The sequence below is a fragment of the Cryptomeria japonica genome, chromosome 1 (genome assembly GCF_030272615.1).
Source record: "Cryptomeria japonica chromosome 1, Sugi_1.0, whole genome shotgun sequence".
In the NCBI taxonomy this organism is placed as follows: domain Eukaryota; kingdom Viridiplantae; phylum Streptophyta; class Pinopsida; order Cupressales; family Cupressaceae; genus Cryptomeria; species Cryptomeria japonica.
This window is the reverse complement of record NC_081405.1, coordinates 132,456,830-132,481,166: the sequence shown is the minus strand read 5'-3', so window position 1 is coordinate 132,481,166 and position 24,337 is coordinate 132,456,830. Positions and strand designations below refer to the sequence as shown.

Genomic DNA, 24,337 nt, shown 5'->3' with positions numbered 1-24,337 from the left:
GCTTATTGATAAGAATTTCATTTTAACATTTAGTAATTTTATCATTTAAATCAGATCCATCATAGTTTCTTTGAAATCAATAATTTTTTTACGAGCAAGTAGCATAAGCTGAGTAACTAAATAGTCTTTACTGTAATTCTAGTCCCAGCAATATTTGACTAGGGCTCTGGAGATATAGACCTTTAGGAATTCCAAGTTCATGAAAAATGCAACAATAAAACAGCTTTAGATTTCTTCAATCTCAAATATCTTTCCCATTTTTGAAGGATGATACAAGTTCATTTTTTAATTATACCGTTAGAAAATCAAACATCAAAGGAAATCGAGTTTTTTGAATTTCCTCAAGTGATTTACCAAGGGAAAATGAATTATAATACTTATAATATCATCAATTGAGTGCAGACTAATAGACTTAAAATCCACCAACCAGTTGGATCACAAATTCTGGTCAGACTCCATTCAAATAGATGGTTAGTTTAGTAGAGGAGACTTATGCACTCCAGCCTCCAACTAATAGCTTCACTACATTTAGAAATGCACTATGAAACATTTCGTATTATTTGGTATCTAAATCTGTTCATAACTTCAATATATTCCAGTAAAAATCTCGTTTATGTCAACCTTTATCTGCTACTATGGTATCAGATAAGTAAGATTTCCTATACACAATATTACCAGACTTAGACAAATGCAGATTCCTATCCATGACCGAGGAAGTTAATTGCTTGTGTGCACTTGGCTCTAATATTTGATACCAAGATCCCAGTTTAAAATGCATTTTCCTTTCTAATAAAGTTTTAAGACATAATATTGTAAACAAGCATATAAATCACTGCACCTTCAATATACTATTATAATTTCAAAATTAGCCAATATGAACATATTAAGAGTAAAAGCTCTCTAATATTTCTACAAGTTGCATGCTTGCCACCATTCTGATATAATGAAAGAATCATTGTCACAGAAAACCATGTTGGAAGAGCTTAAAAATTTTAAGAAATAATGAGCTTAGGAAAACTCCATATACTGGGCAAATTTTAAATATTTACTATTTTTCAAACGAACATACACTAGTTGCTTCCTTTAATATATGTATAACAAGAAGTCAGATGCTGTGCTCCATTGAGGATCAATGATATCAATAAAGAATTAGATACATAGAGCCATCCAAAAGTGTAAGCAAGAAATATGATAACATTTACATAAAATTTGTTCCTTCATAAACTTCATTTACTTCTATTATGTTTAAAGAAGTCAATTTCTAATTGATTTTGGATTTGCCACAGTTTATTTCCAGTATATTGGAAACTAGTTACTTTACAAGGACGAAAGTGGAATTCTATTTACCCTCCACCACTGTCATGAATTTTACCAATATCCAAGTAATCAATCTTCTGGTGTTTATACTTCTGCATTATGTTAAAGCGGTTAACACTTTCAAAAAATCCTTCAGATGTAAAAAGCTTCACAGCTTCAACCCCTTCTTTCAAGGCACTATTAACCTGTTAAAGATGTGGTCAAAACAAATTCAGATGACTGCAAAGGTTTTTGCACCTTGTTAATAATAAGTTCACAGCACTAACAAAATGTGATTAAGCTTGAATTTTTAATTGGTGTATTGTTGGTATACTTTGGACATTATCGAAAATCTATGATTAAAGCATTTCTTTGCCTCCAACTATCAATCTTCTTTACCCATTCTCAATAGAAACTTGAATAGAAAAGGTGAATAGTAATTAATTATTATTATTCAACTGCAAAAGAGAAAGTACCAAAATTGTAATAAATAACAGTGAGCACACACCATTTCACGAGCACTTATGTTGAACACTTCCAGCACATAAGCCTTGGGATCAACTTTGCGAGGTGGTTTACCAATGCCTGACCACACAAAGTTCAGATGTGCATCAGTCGTTTAAGTTCTTTCCTTTTTGATTTAACTGAAACAGACAAGGTTTGTTTTATCATAATTAACTAATTAGTAAGCTGCAAAGAAAGTGAGGCTGACCAATGCGTAAGCGAGCGAAATTCTCATTCTGTTTAAAACCTTTTATCACACTTCTTACCCTGCTGACATAAAAAGAATATGTTAACAAAGAAAGCCCTTACTGGATCTGTAAAAGAGATATTAGTTTCAGTGCACAACAAAGCTTCTCACATAAAAACCTCACGAATGCCTAAACCCATATTTATTCAACAGGCAGCTTGCTTGAAGACTGATCCAAATGGGATCATGAAGTAAGTTGACTTGAGTTCAACAGGAGCCCTAATCCCACTTAATAGTGAATATGATTAAGGTAACTTGAAATACTCCAACGGTTCCTAAAATGACATATACCAGCAATAATAGAGTACACAGTTCAGTGCAAGGATCTATAGAGGTTGCAGAACAGTTCTAAGGTGATCTGGACACTCTGGGGCCATAAACAGCATAAGTAGGTACATCGGAAACAGAGAAGAATCAAACAAGGTTTTACGTAGTACCAAAACAAACATATACATCAGGTTGGCCTTTACATATATGTTATGGCAGTTTCATTTGCATCATGAGTGTTCTATATATGTCATGTGGTTGCATATATAACATCGAAGTGGTATATATTCTATGCAGTATGCTGATTGCATTTTTGACATGGCAATTGTGTCCCAATGCATGTGGTAGTTCTGCTCGAGTCAGGCAGAAAAGTGTTGTTAATCAAGGTGAAGAAAGCTTGCAATGAAAACTCTCCCAGAGTGATGCAAGTCTGACTTTTAGTTATACAACATTGTATTACCCATAAATGATTATGTGAGTGTAAAATACTGAAATTATCAATAAGAAAATCAGCAAACCATAAAGTTGCAAGTTGCAGCATATAACACCAAATGTACATGGAGAAACTCTTTCAGGAAAAAAATCCACCATCAAAGAAAGGTTCAAGAATGTATAATTTTCTACAACAAAGTACATATGCAACACTCTTCTTCCTTCAATCTAATGGAATTCTGACAACACTTGTGCACCAATAAAAAATGATATCAAAAACTACTCTCATGCCTCCAATTTATAGAAATTGGGAGAGGAATACCACAAATGGTTGCCCAAAAAAATGTAACATCAAACCACGGTAAAATGCAAACACTCCTACGTCCAAAATGAAGAAGATCCTTAAAGAATAGTAAATAAAACTCTCAATGAACCATGAACCTAAAGTAACCTCCATAGTCCATACTAATAAAAGACAGCATATTTGACTTGTACTTCTCCCTGGTGGTACACACCACAAGGTAGGCAACCAAAGTCACCTACATGCATGCATATGGACCCCACTAATAATGCAAAATGCACCACTACTCAATTATAGCGTTCAAGTTTAGAAATCTGCTAAAAATAGTTTTGTAACTACCACTACCAATTCCACCTCCATGAATTCCATTACAACTAGTATTCCAAGACAAAAAGGAGAATAGTAATACCTATCAACAATATGGGTGTCTCCCATTCCAAGATTGTTGGAGATACATATAATAAAATATTATGATTGCAATTAAATATCAGACTATTCTAACATTCTCCCACTTGATATTATACATTGCAATGACATCCAAAGAAACAATAAAAGATATCAAGTAAAGGATCTACGGACCATGGCCTTCATACACTAAAAGAACTAGTGTTGAAAGACTCAGCAAGTACTTGCCGAACTCACGAGTACTAACACTGTGAACATGCCGGCGAGTCACTCGCCATATTACTCAATGACAGTTCATATACAAAACACATGACGATTTTTCTTAAAAATTCTTGAAATTTTAAACCCTGAAATGCATCAAAAACTCATCTGATCCCCAATAAAGTGGTTTTTATATACGCAATTTTTTTTAGGTTTTCATTTATTTTTGTGATGCACGATTCTAGGCAAGCACAGCAGCGGTGAGCAAGTAAAATTCCGCAGTTCCTGTTAAAGAAGATGTTGGCAAAAAATAACTTCTAAAGTTGCCATGCCTGACATCAGATAAAGTTTATTGCGCCTAAACTTTTGTCAATCACAATTCACGCTCGTTTTGCGCAAAATATGGGAGGTAGGTGTTTTAAAAATTTTAAATTCCACTTCCAACTATACAAATTCTGATTAGAACCAAAAAATGTACTAAAAAATGTGACAAAGAAGGTGCACATTAGTTCGAATTCCCATGGTGATGAATAAGGTTTTCGGTGAAAATATATGCCATGTGGAATTATGATAAATGGATCAAAGAAACCATCCTTGAAAAATTCAAATCATCTGGAAATGGAGAAACTTCAAAGGTATTTTAAGGTGGAGGGACAAGGTTTTGTTTACTTTTGGGAATGGTAAAAAGATTTGACGTTGAGGGATTAACTTTTATAACAATGTATAAAGTGGATGGAAAGAAATTTCCACAAGCAAAGCTGGTTGCTGGTTTGGATGTGACTTAAAAAGCAACCTTTACCTTTTAACTTTGTCTCCCTTGTTGGCGTGCAAGGCTTCCAACATTAAAGTTTACTTTCTCAAATGAACATTTCAACTTTATATCAAGATTGTAATGCATCTTTCTAAAACTTTTGACCATGTTTATTGCTTGTAATTAGAAAATATAGAGGGGAGACTGAGAAAAGTCTTATCATGACTCACTCTAGACTCTGGCTGACTATTAGTAATCATTTTCTTGTATGGAGATGAACCATATAAATATAAATAGTAGAACAGAAATCACATTTATATGCATTATATTAAAAGCCCCACTTATTACATCTTTACTTCAATTCCGCTCAAGAGTGCATCATTCGATGATCTCATCCAAAATGCCCTTACTGCTACACAAAATTAAAAAAAGGCATTGGATAAAAACAATTAGTACGATATATTCCACACCTAACGGCACTTACACCTGTCTTAAGGCAGCTAAAGATTTCTAAATTGAGAGTAGGCACATGGCAACATGCTCAATCTATCATTGGCCATTGATTTGAAGGTCCTTTCTAGAAAGTGAGATGATATCGAGTGCAGGTCGGGAGATCGCCCTTATTCTCTCCAACAAGCACGCTTGAGTGCACAAAGAGGAAGTATGGCTCACCCGAGGTGAGGAATGTATTTACGGCAGAGTCTCTTAGTTGACAAATAAGATCTAAGGAGATAGCTATAGATGCCTTTCTCGATTAACAGTTAATGTTAGTTGTTACCCTAGTGCTTTTATTTTTTAATTTTACGGTTTAACTTTAAGTTGCAACATTGCTATGTTTCTAACTAGAGTAGTCTCTTTTTTGCTAGCTTTCATTCCTTTTTTTCTAAAAGAATATGGTTTTTGCAAGTAAAATAACTAGTAGCAAACCAAGAGATCCTTGCTGGAAACATGGGACACTGGGTGTAGTGCGAGGAGAGGTTATCTATATTCATTGCACTAAGCCTATGAACAGAGACATAAATCGACTCAAATATCATCATGCACAAATCATTTTCCGAGATGTTAGGTCATGTGAAAAAGCTACTAAAGAGGTTGAGAGGGAGGCAAAAGCACAAAAGGAAGACAAAAAGAGAACAGTAGAGGCAATGGCAGCCCCAATCCCAGAATTCAGTTCTACAAGGTCATAGGGAGATATGGGGGCCTCTTCTTCATTAAGCCATGATATCAATGATTAGGAAGCCTGGGCTGCCATACTTCTAACTTTTTTGTTCCCCGTAACACTCCTAGTGCACAACCTTCATTGCAAGGTAGTGCTTAAAGGAAGAAAAAAAGATAGCAGTAGAGGCGATGGCAGCCCCAATACCAAAATTCGATTCTACAAGGTCATAGGGAGATATGGGGGCCACTTCTTCATTGGGCCATGATTACAATGATTAGGAAGCATGGGCAGCCATTCTTCTAACTTTTTTGTTCAGCATAACACTCCTAGTGCACAACCTTCATTGCAAGGTACTACATGGAATAGAGAATTGCAACATGAGGTAAAGTTGCCATGTGCGATTTTGGTACTACAATAAATTCCATTCAATGTTGCTACTAATCCTTATTGGGAAAAATTGGTTTTTCATTGACTATGACAAGGGGTTCAAGGCCCCAAGTCATCATGAGTTGAGTGGGCCATTATTGCAAGATGAGGTCCAAATCACACACTGACTAGTGGAATAACAAAGAAAATTTTGGGAAAAGAAAGGCTGCACCATTTTATCAAATGGGTGGATGAATGACAGAAATAAGACACTCATCAACTTTTTAGTGGCTTGAAGGGGATAGTTGGTATTTTTAAAATCAATTGATGCCTTCAAAGAAATAAAAAATGAAAAGACCTTGTGCAACATGTTGGATGAGGTGGTGATGGAAGTGGGAGTGCAAAATGTTTATAGAGGCAAGGTAACCGACATTATTTTGGAGCTTGACTTACTCCTTGAGGGCATAGGGAAACTAAGTTTGGTGAAGAGTGTGGTTGAAGATGGAAGAAATATCAAAAAGTACATCTCCAACCACACATGGCTGCTCAATCTTATGAGAGAGCATGTTGATGGTAAGGATCTCATGCAATCAAGAGTCACACACTTTGCTACTAATTTCCTCACCTTGTAGAGCAAATTAGCTCCATTGCCCAATCTTAAGCACGTGCTTGTGAGCGAAAGGTGGTTTGAGAATCCTTATTTTAGAAGGCTTACGAACAAAAGGTCATGAAGACAATTTTTTATAATAGATTTGCCAAAGTCATGAAAGAGATCACCAATGTAAGTTTTCAAACTTCGATTGATGATTTTTTTTTTATTTTCTAATATTATAATTTGCTGATAATATTTTTATATTACGTGTCAATTTTATTGCTTAGGGTTCTACAATTGGTGGATGGGCATCAAAACCCCATGGGCTATCTCTATGATGCCATGGATAAGGCCAAAGAGGTGATTCGACATCTGTATGGTTCAAACAAGACCAAATATGAACCATATGGTGCATAATTAATCATAAGTAGAATCAACAACTCCAGCAACATATTCATGTTGCTGCCTACTATTAGAACCCCAAGTTTTATTTCCTCCTTACTTTCAAAGAAGATGCAAAGGTTCTTGTCAGCCTTAACACATGTATTGACAGATTGGTCAATGATTTTAACCTTCAAGACCTCGTACTTGATAATATCCATATAGTTATAATAGAGCCGAAGGGGGCATTATTTTCTTCAAATCCTTGCATATATAGGAGAGATACTCTATAGTTAGGTTAAAAAACATGTATAATTTTATATTATCATTTATTTCAATTTTAAAATTTATTAAAATCCTTACTAAGTTATAAATGGCATTTCTTATCCTTGCAGATTTGTGGTGGGAAAATTATGGTGCCACAACACCTAATCTTCAAAAGCTTGTCGTCCACATTTTATCTCAGCTTTGTAGTGCTTCTACTTGTGAGCGCAACTAGAGTGTTTTTAAGCCCATTCACACAAAGAAGCGCAATAGGTTAACTCAAAAGCACTTGAACAATCTTGTCTATGTGTGCTACAACCTTTAATTGCATGAAAAGAAGGTACAAGGGTAGGGTTCACATAAAGCACTTGATCTTGATGACATTGATCCATGTTTAGATTGGATTGTTGAGCTTGATGATGTTGATGTGGATCCATTGTTAATTGATGATGAGTTTGCTTATTTGGAGAGGGAAGCAACTACAGGGGAAGCAAAAGTGGTAGCATATAAGGAGGCAGAAGGCGAGGTTGGTTAGCTAGCAGAGGCAATGTCCTCACGTACATAGCTTGATCCTATCAATATGGATAAGGCACTTATGGAGGATATTGCAGTTGTACCATCAACTTCAACAACACCCACACAGTAGCAACAAAAAATTTTGAGTTTCAGTAATACAAGAAATTTATGATTTATAATTGTCGCTGATACCAAAACTTGAAATTATTATGTATCCAGAGGTTGTACTTGTTTTATGGTCTATGATATATTGATGAGTATTAAACTCAAATTTATTGAAAGGTTGTATTTGCTTTTTGGATTATGATATGTATTAAACTCAAATTTTGATTTATATATGATGGAAATCAACATAAGTTTTACAAATTCAGTATATGTGTTTGTAATGTCCCCTTCTTGACTAGCTTAGAAAGTGGAACAATTACCTAACTTAACCTTCTTACTCTAACCAGATAATTGTAATTAAGATCAATTAAAAGGATGTCCACAAACACGCTATTATTATTTCTGTCAGATGTATGTAAATCTATGCAAGATTGGTACTAAACTGGTGGTAGTGTCCGACATACAAATATGTAATATGCCATGAATAAGATGACTTATCACTTATAGATAAAAGATGATGCTATATCTGATATAAGTGATAGCTATATGTAGCCGATGAATGTTGCTTGCAGCAGTGTGTTTGCCGTCACTGATGTATCTTTCTGTATATGCAAAGAAGACTGTAATGCTGTCCAGAATTTAATTAGTATTAAATTGCACTGTAAAAGATGTCTAAGAGAACCACAGCTGTCTCAAAGGTGTAAAATAGTATTCCGCTGTCTTTGATATAAATCCAAGTATTTCTGTAATCTGGTTTTCTGATTTCTACTCCTCTAGCATTCTCTCCCTTCCCAAACCACCTTTTTATATCCTCTCAAATGGAGGCACCCTTTATGTATGGACATGTCTTTTGCCAAGATAGCACCTCTTTGTTATCTCATAACAACTTTTCTTATTCAAACTATGTCTCTTCATATGCCGATCGCACCCTTTCATAACAAACGAAATCATATTGTGTAATCTCTTAGTCGCTCCATGTTGATATGGAAACTCATGCCCTCCAATTCTCATACACAGACTCCAACTTGCCCCATGAAGACCCTATACCAATCTCTGATTCGTTAATACAAAATGAATTCGTCCAGCCAAAGGTTATCAAATGTCTCCACCCAAGATGGTCATGCCCAGCGAAATTAAAACCACCGTGTTTGAATCGTCTATGCGTATTCATAATAGGTTCAGACAGTCATCATCATGTTTGTTGACCAAGATAAGATAGTTCCTTTATGCTAATATTTCCTCAAGACTTGTCCATTGTGCACGACAAAATGAAATGGCATCGTAACATATCTATAAAGTTTAATTATATAATATTATTTTACCAATAATGTATTATAATATTGGGGAGAAGGTACGCTCTATGGGAGGTGAAAAGCCACCTCATTTGCCTCGGAGTCTATACCTCCTCTCTGTCTGGCATTCTCTTGCTGCTTTTGGTGTCCTTGTGCCACGCTGGTCGTCTTCCTTGGGGTTTGCTTTCGTGTCTTCGTTCATTTTGTTTTCTTTGTTTTCATTTCTTTGTTCTTTTTCATGGGTTTGTTGGTCTCTGGCCTTCGACCCGGACTCACATGTGTTCCTTTGTCGTAGCCACTTGCTCTGGGGTTCGGCCACTAGAACCCCAGCCCTGCATTTACTCCACTGGAGATTTTACGGCAACAATTAATGATGCACAACCCGGCCTTAATGAAAATGGGGGTGATAAGATTTCAAAAGATATTGGTGTTTCAGAGAAGGATTTGCACAAACCGTCCTTCAAAGCAATTGTTCCTGAGAATCTTGCTACAATGTGCCCTCCCTGGGAGCTTTCAATGGAACCATCTTGGAGCAGCCCGCAATGGTGTCAGGAGGATTATTGGGGACCGGCACCGATGGAGGTCGAGATGGAAGCGTCTTAGAAACTGGAGACCTCGGAGGGGGAGGAAGTTGTAAGTCCTCTCTTCTTGGCCTAAAAACTCTTTCACTTTCTCCCAACGAGGATATGATTAAGGCAATTAGAACTAAGCAGTCTCGGTTAAGAAATGTGGCAATATTTTTTGTTTGAATGGATAGCAACTCTCTACCATCTCGGAAATTTTTTGATGATTGGTTGGCAAATATTTGGGGTAAAAAATTGGGGATATATGTGATTTTTTGTCGCATGATGCAGAAAGGGTTATTTGTTGTTTTTCTTAAAACTCACAACATGCAAGACAGAATCCTCAAGAAGGGGTTCTGGAATGTGGGTCAATCCCTCTTCCGAGCCTTCCCATGGTCACCGAAGGGTGATCTTGAAAAAGTTGTTGCTCGTTCCTCCCCTAATTGGGGGAATTAAAGGGGCTTCAACCCGAATTTTGGCCTTTTCTTCCACAAATTGTGAAACCCGTGGGATCGGTTCTTCAAGTGGAAGAATCAAGGGTTACCCTCCCTCATTTGAATGCAAGAATTTTGATAGCTCTAAGCCCTAAACTCGCCATTCCTGAAAAAAATTCTCTAAAAATTGATGAAAATATTTACACCTGGGACCTTTCTTTGCTTGGTAATCTCAGTGCATGTTTCCACTGTAAATTAAATGGACATACGAGAAGAGAATGCCCGTCTTTAAAAAATGTGCAGAAGAGCAATCTTAATGTGGCTTCTAACCCTAATGTCGGGGTAAACCCTACTGTGAATATTGATAAAAATGTTGATTTGAACAGCAATAATTCTGCTACTGATGTAAATATGGATATTGTAAATGGCACTAAATTCCGAGTGTGATAAATCTGATCCCAATAGTGTTGGTTCCAGTTTTTTTTCCCTCACTAATCCTCTATTTGAGGACGATTTTGAAGTTATTCCTGCAAATGGTAAACAAAAAGAACCTCCTACCTCTCAAGATGGTTGCCAGTCAGGCCCTCCTCCCCCACTGATAATGATATGCCCCTTAGAAAGAATGCACAGCAGATTGCTTTGGACTCTCTTAAGGAGAGAGCAGAATTGTTTAGAAACTCAAAAAAGATGCCCTTGGAATATAATGGTCCCCCACCTGAGAACATGCATTCCGCTATTGAGGATGCCCTTGGTGAGAAGATTGTCCCCTTTGTTCCTGATGCTGTCATGAGGGATGAAGACAATAGCCAATTTGTGGAAGTAATAAGTAAGAGTTTGAAAAAGAAGAGGAAAACTATGGATAGGCAATCCATATCCAATTCGGCATCTATAGGAAAGAATAACAACAAAAATGGTGCTGACCTGCCTGATTGTTTTACCAGCTTATATAAGAATCAGAAACAACACACTCAAACTAAATAATATGTTGATCAATATTGCAAGTTGGAATGTCAAAGGGCTAGAAATGCCTGATAGAAAGTATATAGTTAGAGATTGGTGCAAAAAAATGCAGAATAAAGATGTGATATGTCTTCAAGAGGTGAAAGTTATTGGATTCCATGCTTCTACCATTATGAAATTCTTATGGGATCAAGCTGCTTGTTTTATCTCAGAACATGAAAAGGGCAAAGGTGGAATTGCTATCCTTATTGGTCCTAAATGGGCCGATAAGGTTATTTCATATGGGGCTTCTCCCTGCAATAGAGCTTTCTGGGTCACTTTAAATTCATGGATAAGCTCATTGGCATTTGCAACATTTATGCGGCCAATGACTACAGAGAAAGGGTTGCTTTATGGGATTGGATGGCCTCATCTCTTTCAAAGGCTCATTGGGTCTTCACTGGTGACTTCAACATGGTGGAATATGGTGAAGATAAATATGGTGGCATAAAAAACACCTGGAAGGGCAATGAGCACTTCTTTTGGGCTAAATTTAAGAGAAGCCTAAACCTGGTGGATCCTCTTGAAAGAAAGAAAGAGCTCTACTCTGATATCTGGTATACCTAGTGTAACAACCAATCAGGTACGCAAAGGGTGTATTGTAGGCTTGACAGGTTCTATGTGGATTCTCTTCTATTTTCATTTCAGCAATCTGAAGGACATATGCCAGTAAAAGTAACACTAGCCACCATTTCAGATCACTCTCCTATTTCAGCCGCTATTAAGATTGATGTGGATATCTTTTCTATCCCCAGATCAAAAAACAAGAAAATTTTCAAACTTAATACCACACTTCTTCAGGATAGGGATACCCTTGATGCCATGAGAATGGCTACATGTCTCTCTAAGTTCTGTATAAAGGATTATGGCTTGAGAAAGCAGAGGGACTCTCTTACTGTACTCTGGAAGAATATGTTTCAGTTGGTCGGTGAAAAGAATGCCAAGGATAGGGCGAAGACTGAGACTCAACTCTAGGGCAAACTTAATTCAATTGAAAGGCAGATTCAGATTAGTGGGCCCAATAAGTAACTTGAAGAAGAATTGTGCACTATAAAAATGGAGCTTAGAAAGTTGCAGAATTATAAATTCCAAGGCCAAAAAGTCAGGTCTAGGATGAACTGGTTGAAAGAAGGTGACAAGGGCACAAGTTATTTCTTCAATCTGATTAGGGCTAAACAAAAAAGAGAACTGATAGAAGAAATTCAATTTGAAGGAGTTACTAAGGATGTGAAAGAAATCAAAAATGCTTTTCATGACTTCTATAAGGAATTATTCACCTCAGAACATAGGAACAGGAATCAGGAAGCCTTGGAAAAATGCTTGAGTCTGATCCCAAGGAAGGTCTCCAGGAAAGATGTTGAGGCCCTTGACCAAGAAATTACCATTGATGAAATTGAGGGCACCATTAAATCTTTGGCCAATGGGAAAACAACAGGCTTAGATGGATTCCCCACAGAATTTTACAAAAAGAACATTGACTGGATCAGCTTGGAACTGCTAAACCTCTATAATGATGCTTTTGAACAAGGATCCCTTGGAGAGAATATTAATAGGGGAGTGATCAAATTGATTCCAAAAAGTGGTGATAAGGCTCAAATCAGAAACTGTAGGCCGATCACCCTACTTAATCTGTCTTATAAAATTATTGCAAAAACTCTTGCTAGAAGGATTGCTGGATTACTGATCAGAATCATCTCAGTTACACAGACACGTTTCATAAAAGGGAGGTATATTCTGGAAAACTTGATCACTAGCTGGGAGGCTTTGCATTAGGCGAAGGAAGATGGTCAAAACTCTGCTATGATCCTGTTGGACTTTGAAAAGGCCTATGATAGGATTGAGTGGCCTTTTGCTCTTGGTATGCTCAAAGATTTTGGCTTTCCACCTTATTTCTGTAGATGGATTGAAATTCTATTCAAAGACTCTTCTACAGTAATGATGTCAATGGGGATCTTTCTGACCCTATTCTTCTAAAGCGCTCTATAAGGCAAGGATGCCCAATTGCACCTGCCTTGTTTGTGATTGCTGTAGATGCATTGTTTTATACTCTCAAATCCTCTGAACTAGGGCCTCCAATGAAGGGGATCACACTTCCAAATCATGAGGAATTAATCAATGCTCAATTTGCTAATGACACTACTCTCTTCTTGGAAATCTTTGAAGGAAACTTTGACAATGTCATGGATAGACTACAGTTCTTCTGTTTGGCCTCTGTGGCAAAGGTGGCTCCTCACAAATCCAGTGTCTTAGATTGGTCTGAATCTGTTCCAGGTTGGATTCCTTCCCGGGGTTGGGTATGGGTTGGGCCCTCCTCTATTGTTCATTATTTGGGGATCCCTTTTGCAGTCTCCCCCTCTACAAAGGATATGTGGTTGTGTGTTTATTCCAAAGTGGAAAAAAAGCATCACAAATGGCAGACACAACTTTTATCCTTGGCTGGCAGAGTTCAGGTGGTTCAGAAGGTTTTGGCCTCTCACACATTTTACTACTCTTCTTCTTGGCTTTTTGCAAACTATCAAATTAATAAGTTGGACAGAATTATGAGAGATTTTATTTGGTCTGATGGTTTGGGGGCCAAAAAAAGGCACTGTGTTAACTGGAAGTGGTGTTGTATGCCCAGGAGGGTTGGGGGTTTGGGCCTCAAAAATCTAAAGACTCATGGGGCTGCTCTTGCTTCTAAATGGATCTTCAAAGCTTTACATGGTAATGAGCCCTAGAAAGTCCTAATTAGAAATAACATTATGAGATCTAGTATCAGGAAGGTAAGAACTGGAAGGATCTTTCTCTATGTGATATGCTTATGGGTGACTTTGGCATTAAAGTATTTGGTTCCAATATTTTTGCATCATTGTGGAAAGCATGGACCCAGGTGAGAGGATTATTTTGTTCCAGAGGAGCTATAGGAGGCCCTCCCACCTTCTTTGTTGTGGACAGATCCTTGTGGCGGGGCATTCAGCTGAATAACAAACCTCTTGCATTAACCCAAAGCTAATTTGCTAAACAGTGGGCTTCCCTTGGTATCTCCCTCGTTGAGGATGTTCTGATTTGCAACCGTCTTGGATCTTGGGAGGAATTGAGGAACAAGTTTGGGATGCCCCCCTCACATAAGAAAACCTATACCTTGGTTGTAAAGGCTACTGGCTGCTCTTTTCCTAGTAAGATTTTGCACATTGATTCCTTTCTAAAGCAACTTAAATGGCAAGATGGCACTGCACTTCATGATACTTCTACCAAGCAGATATATAACATGTTAAGAGAGGACTCAAATATTCTCAAATGGATTAATCAGTGTTGTGTTTTAGAGTGGCCAGACTCCAAGTGGCATTTTGTTCTTAATCTTATGTGGCATCAACCTATTGAACCCAAAAAGTCTTGTTTTCGGCAGCTTCTATTGCTTAAAAAACTTGTTGTTGGCTCTGTTTTGTCTTCTGTGGGTATTCTCCCTCCTTGTTCCATTTGTAATGTCCTGGGACGGTTGAGCACATTTTCTTTGAATGTCAGTTTGCTTGCATGGTTTGGTATATCTTTTTTGGGTCTCCTATTGTTTGGAACTCTCACCCGGGTCTCTCTTGGATTGAGGTCTTGGCTGGGTATGTTGAGTCTTTTGATGATAAGTTGAATAAGTTTTGGGCTGTTTTTTCTGCTGAGGTTTTATGGTTCCTTTTGAAACAAAGAAATGAGGAAGTTTTCCAGGATAAGAAGAGGGGACTTACTGAGTTTAGCAATAAACTCATTCATCACTCAATCATGTTGCAGGTTTCAGTAGTGCTAGAAATACCAAAAAGCAGGTTCATGATTCTTATACAAGAAGGAGCTCTTCTGATCTACAAATCAGACATCCGATCTGCTAACTATTTCAATACCTACAGAGACATGTTGGATCAAAAGGAGTTAGACATTTTGAATCAGTTCATCAAAGACAAAGGAATGGGTAAAGATGAGATCAAAGATAAGAACAAGGACACCAAAGTACTAGATGTGCCAAGTTGGGAAGCTGTTGTGAATGTTCCTTCTGCAGTTGATCCTCCACTGGGGACATTTGACAATGATGAAGCTGAACGCAGTAATAATGTCATAGGGTCATGGACTACATGATTACCTGACATATATATGTTCCCTTTCTTTTTGCTGCTTTGAGACTCGTACTTTAGTTTATTTTGCTGTGTAATCAATGTAATAAAAAATGATACACTGGTGATAGTATAGCTGATAGATACTCAGAGACTTCTGTTTAAACTATTAGTCAGAATGCTGATATAGTTTATGTACTCTTTTTTAAACTATCTTTAATATAAAAAATAATGTATTATAATATTGATAATTTAATAATACAGTATTTATAATATTATTTTTACAATAATGTATTATTCAAAGAAACGGGACTCAGACTCGGCTCCGACTCGGCAAGGCCGACTCGGACTCAGACTCGGGACTCGGCGTCAGACTCGGCGGGACTCGGGAAAGTGAAAAACTCAAAAAATTTAGAGATTTTTAAAGATTTAAAACTTGTTTCAGGCACCCTTTATTGAATACACCTTAAAGACACAATAACATCATCAAACTCGGCTCATTTGATTACATACACAAGTATACATCAATCACATAAGCATAAACGCAAATTTTAGCTGAAGGAAATTACAAAAATAGATATATAAATATTGTCAAATGTATACAATATTACAAAACTCATGGAATAAAAAATCCATGTCATCATATGATCATCATCAAATGTTTCATACAAATACCAAAGGTAAATACAACTACAAGCCTATGGCTCAGAGGAGCCTGCACCCTCCGGCCCCGGCCCCGGCCCCCTGCAAAGGCATCTAAGGTAGGTCCTGGATGATTCGACAGCCATAGCTGCTCCCCGTGACACCATGCCATGCTCACCAACATCAGGAACATCCGTGTCACTATCTGCCTCTGAATCTCTTGTCTGTGCTCGTGCTCTCCGCTCCTCCTCTGCCATGGCTACAGTCTCAACCTCTATATCTACCTGGTTGATCCAATCAGTGTCAGACTCGGAGCTTAAATTTTCCCTACTGCTATCGACGTAGTTTCCCCACATATTTTTCGACGGGGGTTTGGGGGCAGCGCCCCCAAGGTGGGGTCAAGGGTGTTATTTTTCTATTGGCTGACATGTTGTAGCCCTAATTTTTCTCATTCTCAGGGGAAGGTTGTAGTGAACAAAGACGATACCATTCATTTAAAGAAAACTTTTTAAAATGTATTTTTTTTGTCATTTTACTAACCTAGCCAATAGCCGAGTTTGAGACTTGGGACTCGCCGAGTTTGGCGAGTTTGAGCCAAACTCGCCAGACTCGAACGAGTCCGAGTCTGAGCCCCAGAGACTTGGCAAGCATGACTCGGACTCGGACTTGCCGATTTTAGGCGAGTCCGGGCAAGTCCCGTTTCTATGGTATTATTATAATATTTATATTATTATTTTGTCAATAATATAATATTGTAAAATTTATATTATTATATTGATAAATATGAAATTAATATTAATATTTAATAAATATAAATTATATATTAATCTTGTTTATTATTATTATTATTAAGGTTCTATTTAGTTCATTCTATTCATTTATTTGGTTATATATATATATATTTTTATATTTTAATTGTATTATTATTTATTATTAAATTATATTTTAGAGCGGGCATTATCATGTTTTGATTGTTTAGATGGGGACATCACAGTGTTTTTGAAGAATATTTTTAAAAATTATGTATTTTCAAATGTTTGATAAATTTGCCGAGTTATTGCCATTTTTTTCTCGTCCTGAGCTTTTTTAAATTTTGGGTCTATCGAGATATTGCCAAATTTGAGTTATCCAACTAGGAAAAGAATTTTTTAGTCACTAAGTGAGAAAATTTGTGACATTATTCTTAGTGCCATTATCCTAACTCTCAACTTTTGCAACAAGACCTTACCATCTCATTCACAAAGTGATACTTAGCATCAGCATGCTTAGTACAAGCATGGTACATGGGATTCCTGGCCAAACGAATAGCACTTTGAATATCACAACCAACTCTAACCACCCCGCAATCAAAACCAATACCTATACATACTTTGTATAGCCATACAACCTCCTTAGAGGCATGTATAGCAGCCAATACTTTACTTCAGTGGTGGACTAAGCAATTGTAAGTTGTTTCTTACTCATCCAACTCACTGTGTCACCAAACAAAGAGAACACATAGCCACTAGTGGACCTCTGCCTATTCAAATCACCTACCCAATCTATATCCACAAAGTGTTGTATATCCACTATCTTATCCACATCTTTAGTACCATGATAACACAAAAAGTAATCAAAAATCCCAAGCAAATATCTAAAAAAAATTAACATGATTCCAATTCTCCTTATCAAGATTAGACATAAACCTACTCAAAACTCCATTGTATGGACAATATCTTGTCTAATGCAAACCATTTGTTGGAAACTTGAGTTATGTTGAGTTGTGTTGTCATTGATGTTAACATGTCTAGTGTTGACATTGATGTCATTGTGTTGTACGTGGTTTGGAAGTGAGTGTTCAGATGTTGTTGTGTGGTCCGGTAGTGATGTTGAGTAAGTATGAGGTGTTTCCAAAAGGCTAGCATAGTGGAAGTTTCAATGTGCATCAAATAGTATTTATATGCAAGAAAGTATTTAGTGTCCCAATGGAAGAATGCTTTGCATTCCTCCGATTTGTGAGGATTGTGGTTTGCAGCTCTAGATATATGTTTATGATCAGTGTATATTGCACTATTAGGTTTTCAAGTCCTTTGTTGCTCAAATGGTAGAGTTGGTTGTTGTTGTTTTTGACAGTGAGTTTGTCTATAAGAATTGGTTCGGAGAATGCTTTGCGATTCTCAAATTTGTGGATTCAAGTGTTGTGGCTTGGAGGACATGTTCTTTTGGTTCATGCAATGTTCTAGTTCAATTTTCTAGTGCTAATTTGATTGGCAAGTGAAGTTATGTTATTTTATGTTTGGCATGCTCAGTTGTGTTGGCTTTTGGCCGACCCAATTGGTTTATCTTACTTGGATCATACTTTTTTGTTCATGATATGCAGTGGCAGTTGAGTTTGGATGTTAATATGGATCTCACTGTGTCGTGTGTAGATCTGCATTGTGTATTTTGCATTGGAGGATGTTTTTGGGCTGATTGGTCAGCGTTCTTTATTGTTCATTTACACATTTCATTTGATGCGGACTCTAGAGGATGTATTAGCATGTGCAATTTGTTGGAATCGACTTAAAGAGATGTATTGAGATATGCTTTGGTCCCCTTTATCGGCTGGAGTGGACCATATTGTGTTATTGGTCTAGGTGGCCGAGTTTATGTAAAATTGTATATTTTGTCTAAGGCCAAACTAGTTGAGGGTTTTAATGAATGATCTTGTATATATAGATGTATAGTTGTATGATTTAATGAATGGAATGCGTCTGAATTGATGTGAAGTGGATGTGAATGATGCGCAAGCAAATTTGGTGTAGCAGAAGTGCAAAAGTCAGTTTACGAAGAGCTTTAATGATGATACCTTCAATGTGACAGTGTTTTGAGACGGTGATTGATGTTAAATGTGTTTACCATGATATTGGTCACTTGACATAGTGGTTCAAGGACAATTTCATGATCAAGAGATCTTATTCATTTCAATTCATCTATTCCCTATACCTATTGGAAGACAGTAAGTTCATTATGGCAGCTTGTGCAACTCTTTGTATCTTGCCTTGAGATACTGAATCTCAATAATGCAAGTCCATTGTCTCTTGCTCTAAGGTTGTGCGCTTTAGTCTTGCAAGTCCAATCAGGTGCAGTGAGTTCCTTGGCCTTGAGCCTAAAACATTCTAATCACTTATTCATATTGTGAGTGTGATTCTCACCATGGTTATTCCCTGCTTAGGGTTTTCCACGTAAATCTGGTGTTCAAGTGTTTATTGCGCTTTGTGCTTTCATGTTTCATGATAAGTTAATTGTGGTTTGAAGTTTAAAAGATCAAACGTAGAGTATTTTGTGGTCCGTAATGATTCAGGCGCCTCCCCGCCCCCCCCAACTATCAATCCTATGGTGTTATCAATAGCACTAGCAAAAAGCACGTTAGACAAAACCGAAAAGTCATCATCTGATTTGGGACATATATCTAAAGAAAGTCTGATGCCAACAAGAAATGGAAAACGCACTAGTTTTCTTATAGATGCACTAAAATGGAATAGCTGCATGGCTATGCCTATTCTGGAACAGCTAACTACCTGTTTAACTGTGTACTTTTTGCTTTTCCTTTCTCTATTAAAAGGAGGCTCCCAGGATTGTAAAAGGGCCCTTAAACCCTTCCCCTAATTTCAGTATGTTTTTTAACAGTAGTTTTACTTTTAAGAGTTACATTTTAGCAATGTTTGATAGACACAAATTTCTGAATAATAAAATTGGATCTTAGTGTAGCAATATTGTTGGGGATGTAAAAGTTATCAAAAACAATGAACATCTCTTCTCCAAAGTTTGTCTTCTCTTGAGTGGTGAAGTGCACAAACTATAATCTTGTATGCTTTTTATTTCATGGAAATTTTATGAACCTTAATCAAAATATGTTAATCGGATGTAAAAGTAATATATTAATCTGCATGTGCACATACAGTGGTTTAATGTATTTATTTTTGTTTCTCAAATAACTTCCTCTGAATCTCAATCTACATTATTAGTGATTGAATAAGTCATAATATTATGAATTTAATTGATTTTCCAAGATTTATTGCATAAAGTTCGAAGTTTATAAAGCTGAGATCACTCTGTTTTAATTCCATTCTTGATACCCTTACTATTGATCTTTTTTAATAATCTGTAAGATTACAGTAAAACAGAAAATAAATTTAAAAAAACACCAAAAAAATATAGAAAATTGCAGAAAGAATGTATACATATTTAGATATTAGTAAAAAAGTACTTTTTGAATTGACCAAGATTTTATAACCAGCAAATTGTTATTTTAGATCAGATTGAAAGCAAATAAACAGAACAATAACACAATGCACACACAGAACACAGAACTATCCTGGGAAAACCTCCCTCTAGGAGGTGAAAAACCCAGCAAGAAATCTTAATCTTAAAATAGGCAATAATCAGCATGTAGTTTTACAACTTCGCTTCAACTCTAGAAGCAACACATGAATCAGAATAAGGATTCCAAACTAGGGCACAATCAATGGCATAACAACTTATCTACTATGTCTCAATGCAAAGCAGACCATGTGCTGATCCAGAGGATTATTCGCTGATCAGAAGTGTGATGCACTGCCTCTAAATTCGGATCACAGACCAGGGAGATGAATCACTGCCTCAGTAATATGATTCACTGTCTCAATGCACAGCAGACCATGCGCTGATCCAGAGGATTATTCGCTGATCAGAAATGTGATGCACTGCCTCTCAATTCGGATCACAGACCACGGAGATGAATCACTGCCTCAGTAATATGATTCGTTGCACAAGGGAGATAATTCGCTGGAGTAAATCGCTGACCATAAGCAGAGGTAAATTCGCTAACTGTGAATGGATAATTCGCTGATATGATGATTATCATTTGGAGCATGAATGACTTGATATATGTATGCAAATTGACCAATTAGATTTTGCCTTAGGTCGGCCACAGAATTTTAATTCATAAGGCATCTAAAGTTGGCGCCCAACATAGGGTCTGACCCATAACAATTACAAGTTACATATTATAGGGTCAGCCCTATCACATCCACATGTTACTTACATATGTTACATCGCCCATTTAGGGCTCCGCTTAATTCTCAAATAATATCACCCATTCAGGGCTAGACCCAATTACAAGTTGCACATTGAATTTTGCATAGTAATGTGGCTAAGGTTGACAGGCCAATTAGCCACCCAAAAGTGCTAGGTTGGCCCTAGAAGGAATCCAACCTAGCTACAACATCAACACTCCCTCTTAGCTAGGGAGGAGTCCTTCTCAATATTTGAGTCACATAGTGACATCCAACATGGCTACTCCCAGAGGGTGGGTCCATCATGGCTACTCCCATGGATGGAAAACAAATAAACACAAATGCCCATCACGGAATCGTGATGTCGTCACCTCAACATGACGTTCACCATAGCTACTCCCAGAGGGTGAATAAACACAAGTGCTAGGTCATGAAATCTCTCACATGACATCCACCATGGCTACTCCCAGAGGGTGGAAAAACAAATGAACACAAGTGCCCATCACGAAATCCTCAACGTGATGTTGTCATCTCATCATGACGTTCACCATAGCTACTCCCAGAGGGTGAATAAACACAAGTGTTGAGTCATGGAGTCTCTCACATGACATCCACCATGGCTACTCCAAGAGGGTGGATCCACCATACCTACTCGCAGAGGATGGAATAAGGGCTTTCACCTCAAACTTCTCTCACAGAGAGGAATGCATTAACAAGGGCTTGCACCTCAAACTTCTCTCGCAAAGAAGAATGCATTAACAAAATCTTCAATACGATGAGGCTCCCTCTGAAACTGATATCAACCTTTTGACCTCCTTGTCCAACGTTGCATCTAATGAAATGTCAGATTCCCTCTGAATGTTGATTCCTCCTCTTCAAAGAAACATGTCCAGCCACCAACTCAATCTCATTGCAACAATTATCAAGGTCTTCATTCCTTGAATGCAATCTCTTGTGCTTCTTGGGCCGTCCTGAAAGCGCTTAAGAGAGATTACTAGTAGTTCATAGAATCAAACAATCTCGAATTAGAAGCATACATGATTCACTATATCAAAGCATGAGTTAATAACTTCATAGAAGATTCATGAACATTAAAAAAGAATACTTATCTCTTTATTGATGGTACCCATGGAGTTAGTCCTGCAATTGTATCTTATCTTTTCTTCCACTTAGACACTTAGTTCAAGAATGTTGCCTGTCAGGTTTGGGGCACGCCAACCCTTTGCTAAAACTCATGCCAAGGGTCACAATGATACACGAAGATTGAATGGGACGCCCTCAAATTGCATGAAGAATTTGTAATCTGATTCATTGTAATAGCTTGGGCATCCGTCGCTCAATTTGACACTGATGACATCCATACATCTTCTACCATCTGGCCCAATATAATACTGCATCAATGCAGCAACTAATTTGTAGCAATCAGATCGCCCTCATCTAAACAAAGCCAAAATTAAACGTGCGTCTGGGACAATCAACAACAGTATGCCAGTTGAATAACATCTTCAACAGCAACAGGGCATATCCGTGAGGGATGGCATCAACAAGCCCAGGAATATATTTCAAGACAAGCATCCATCACAGGCTGCTAAGATTATCATTCAATTAACCCATTAGCAGCAAGAAAAATTTCGCCATCAATAACTTCTTCAGCAAATTCCAGGATAGGGTTTGTTTCAGCCCATCTGAGAAGCTTGATTGTCTTGATTCCGATTTAGGACCTCCGCAAAACTAGATGAGCAACCCAAACATTATTTTCGAATTTTTGGATTTAGGAAGTGAATCCCATTTAGGGATAACTGTGACTGCGATATTCCAATTAGGTGATGCATTAACCACAACGCCCTTGAAAGAAAACCCTAGGTAGAGCGAAGAGCATGGAGTATCCGCATTAGTGTTAAAATCCATCCGCAATCCTTAACCACCACCATTTGCATTCGAGCATACAAGATATGTCTTTCATTATCAACTACTAACTCCATAATTGGATCTACAGCTCCAAACTTCAAAATATTAGGCAACACCCATCTTGAAACCAGGTTGCCTAGCCCTCCTGTCAATCTAATTGGCTCTTTCCTAACCTGGCTCTGATACCATGTTATTTTAGATCAGATTGAAAGCAAATAAACATAACAATAACACAATGCACAAAGAGAACACAAAACTATCCTAGGAAAACCTCCCTCTTGGAGGTGAAAAACCCAGAAAGAAATCTTAATCTTAAATAGGCAATAATCAGCATGTAGTTTTACAACTTCGCTTCAACTCTTGAAGCAACACATGAATCAGAATAAGCATTCCAAACTAGGGCACAATCAATGGCATAATAACTTATCTACTATGTCTCAATGCACAGTAGACCATGCGCTGATCAAGAGGATTATTCGCTGATCAGAAGTGTGATGCACTGCCTCTAAATTCGGATCACAGACCAGGGAGATGAATCGCTGCCTCAATAATATAATTCGCTGCACAAGGGAGATGATTCGCTGGAGTAAATCGCTAACCATAAGTAGAGGTAAATTCGCTGACTGTGAATGGATAATTCGCCAATATGATGATTATCATTTGGAGCATGAATGACTTGATATATGTATGCAACTTGACTGCTTAGATTTTGCCTTAGGTCGGCCACAAAATTTTAATTCATAAGGCATCTAAAGTTGGCACCCAATATAAGGTCTGACCCACAACAATTACAAGTTACATCTATCCACAAGTTACATATGTTAAATCGCCCATTTAGGGCTCAGCTTAATTCTCAAATAATATCACCCATTTAGGGCCAAACCCAATTACAAGTTACACATTGAATTTTGCATAGTAATGTGACTAAGGTCGATAGGCCAATTAGCCACCCAAAAGTGCTAGGTCAGCCCTAGAAGGAATCTGACCTAGCTACAACATCAACACAAATGCCTTGTGCATAAATAAACCTATTGTAACGTTTTCACACATCGCCCCATTGCAAATGGGGACCCCACTTTTTCGCTTTTTAGGTGGATGTTTTGCTTTGATTGCCTTAAGCTTAAGCAATAATTTTCTGGTTTTAACCTTTGCTTGTAAGAGGGTGTCTTAGTTTTAGTCTCCGGTCTCTTGCATATGCAATGTGTCAAGTTTTGGGGGTTTTTCATCATATTCAAAGATATCATCAAATCAATATTTCAATGTAACTAGGAAGGACGAATAGGTCACCTTCACAGTACTACAGCCAATGTTGGTCTTCAGATTGGTGCCAGAATGGATGGAAGGATATTCTGATGCTACAAATGTGTTTAGACAGGTTAATGGAGAAGAATGACACTTTCCAGGATGATTTCGGACAAAGTTGCTTTTTTGCTTTTTCTATCTTTAAAAAGTGTATCTTTAGCACTGATTGGTCAATTGGGGAAGTTTTTATTTTTAGAAGTTTCTAATTTCAGAAAATGTCGGTATCAAAGGTTACTACAATAGAAAGGTACTATGCAAAAAAAATTCCTCAAGGAAGTGTAGAAATTATTGTTCCAAGCATGACCCTATTGTGACCTTTTCACAC

General features: G+C 37.3%; 1 protein-coding gene across 5 annotated transcripts in view; it reads right to left on the bottom strand.

Annotated features, from left to right (window-relative positions):
• Nucleotides 1-1,113: 1,113 nt before the first annotated feature.
• LOC131063047 (peptidyl-tRNA hydrolase, mitochondrial) overlaps nucleotides 1,114-24,337 on the bottom strand; it is a 102,757-nt gene continuing 79,533 nt past the window's right edge. For 3 of the 5 annotated variants that reach the window (XM_057996820.2, XM_057996817.2, XM_057996818.2), the window contains 3 exons: nucleotides 2,009-2,070; nucleotides 1,805-1,881; nucleotides 1,114-1,502 (listed from right to left, as the gene is read on the bottom strand). In XM_057996820.2, coding sequence (XP_057852803.1) covers nucleotides 1,344-1,502; nucleotides 1,805-1,881; nucleotides 2,009-2,070 — 298 coding nt within the window. In that variant the 3' untranslated portion in view covers nucleotides 1,114-1,343. The remainder of the gene's footprint in view (nucleotides 1,503-1,804; nucleotides 1,882-2,008; nucleotides 2,071-24,337) is intronic. The other 2 variants (XM_057996821.2, XM_057996819.2) reach the window with 1 other exon arrangement.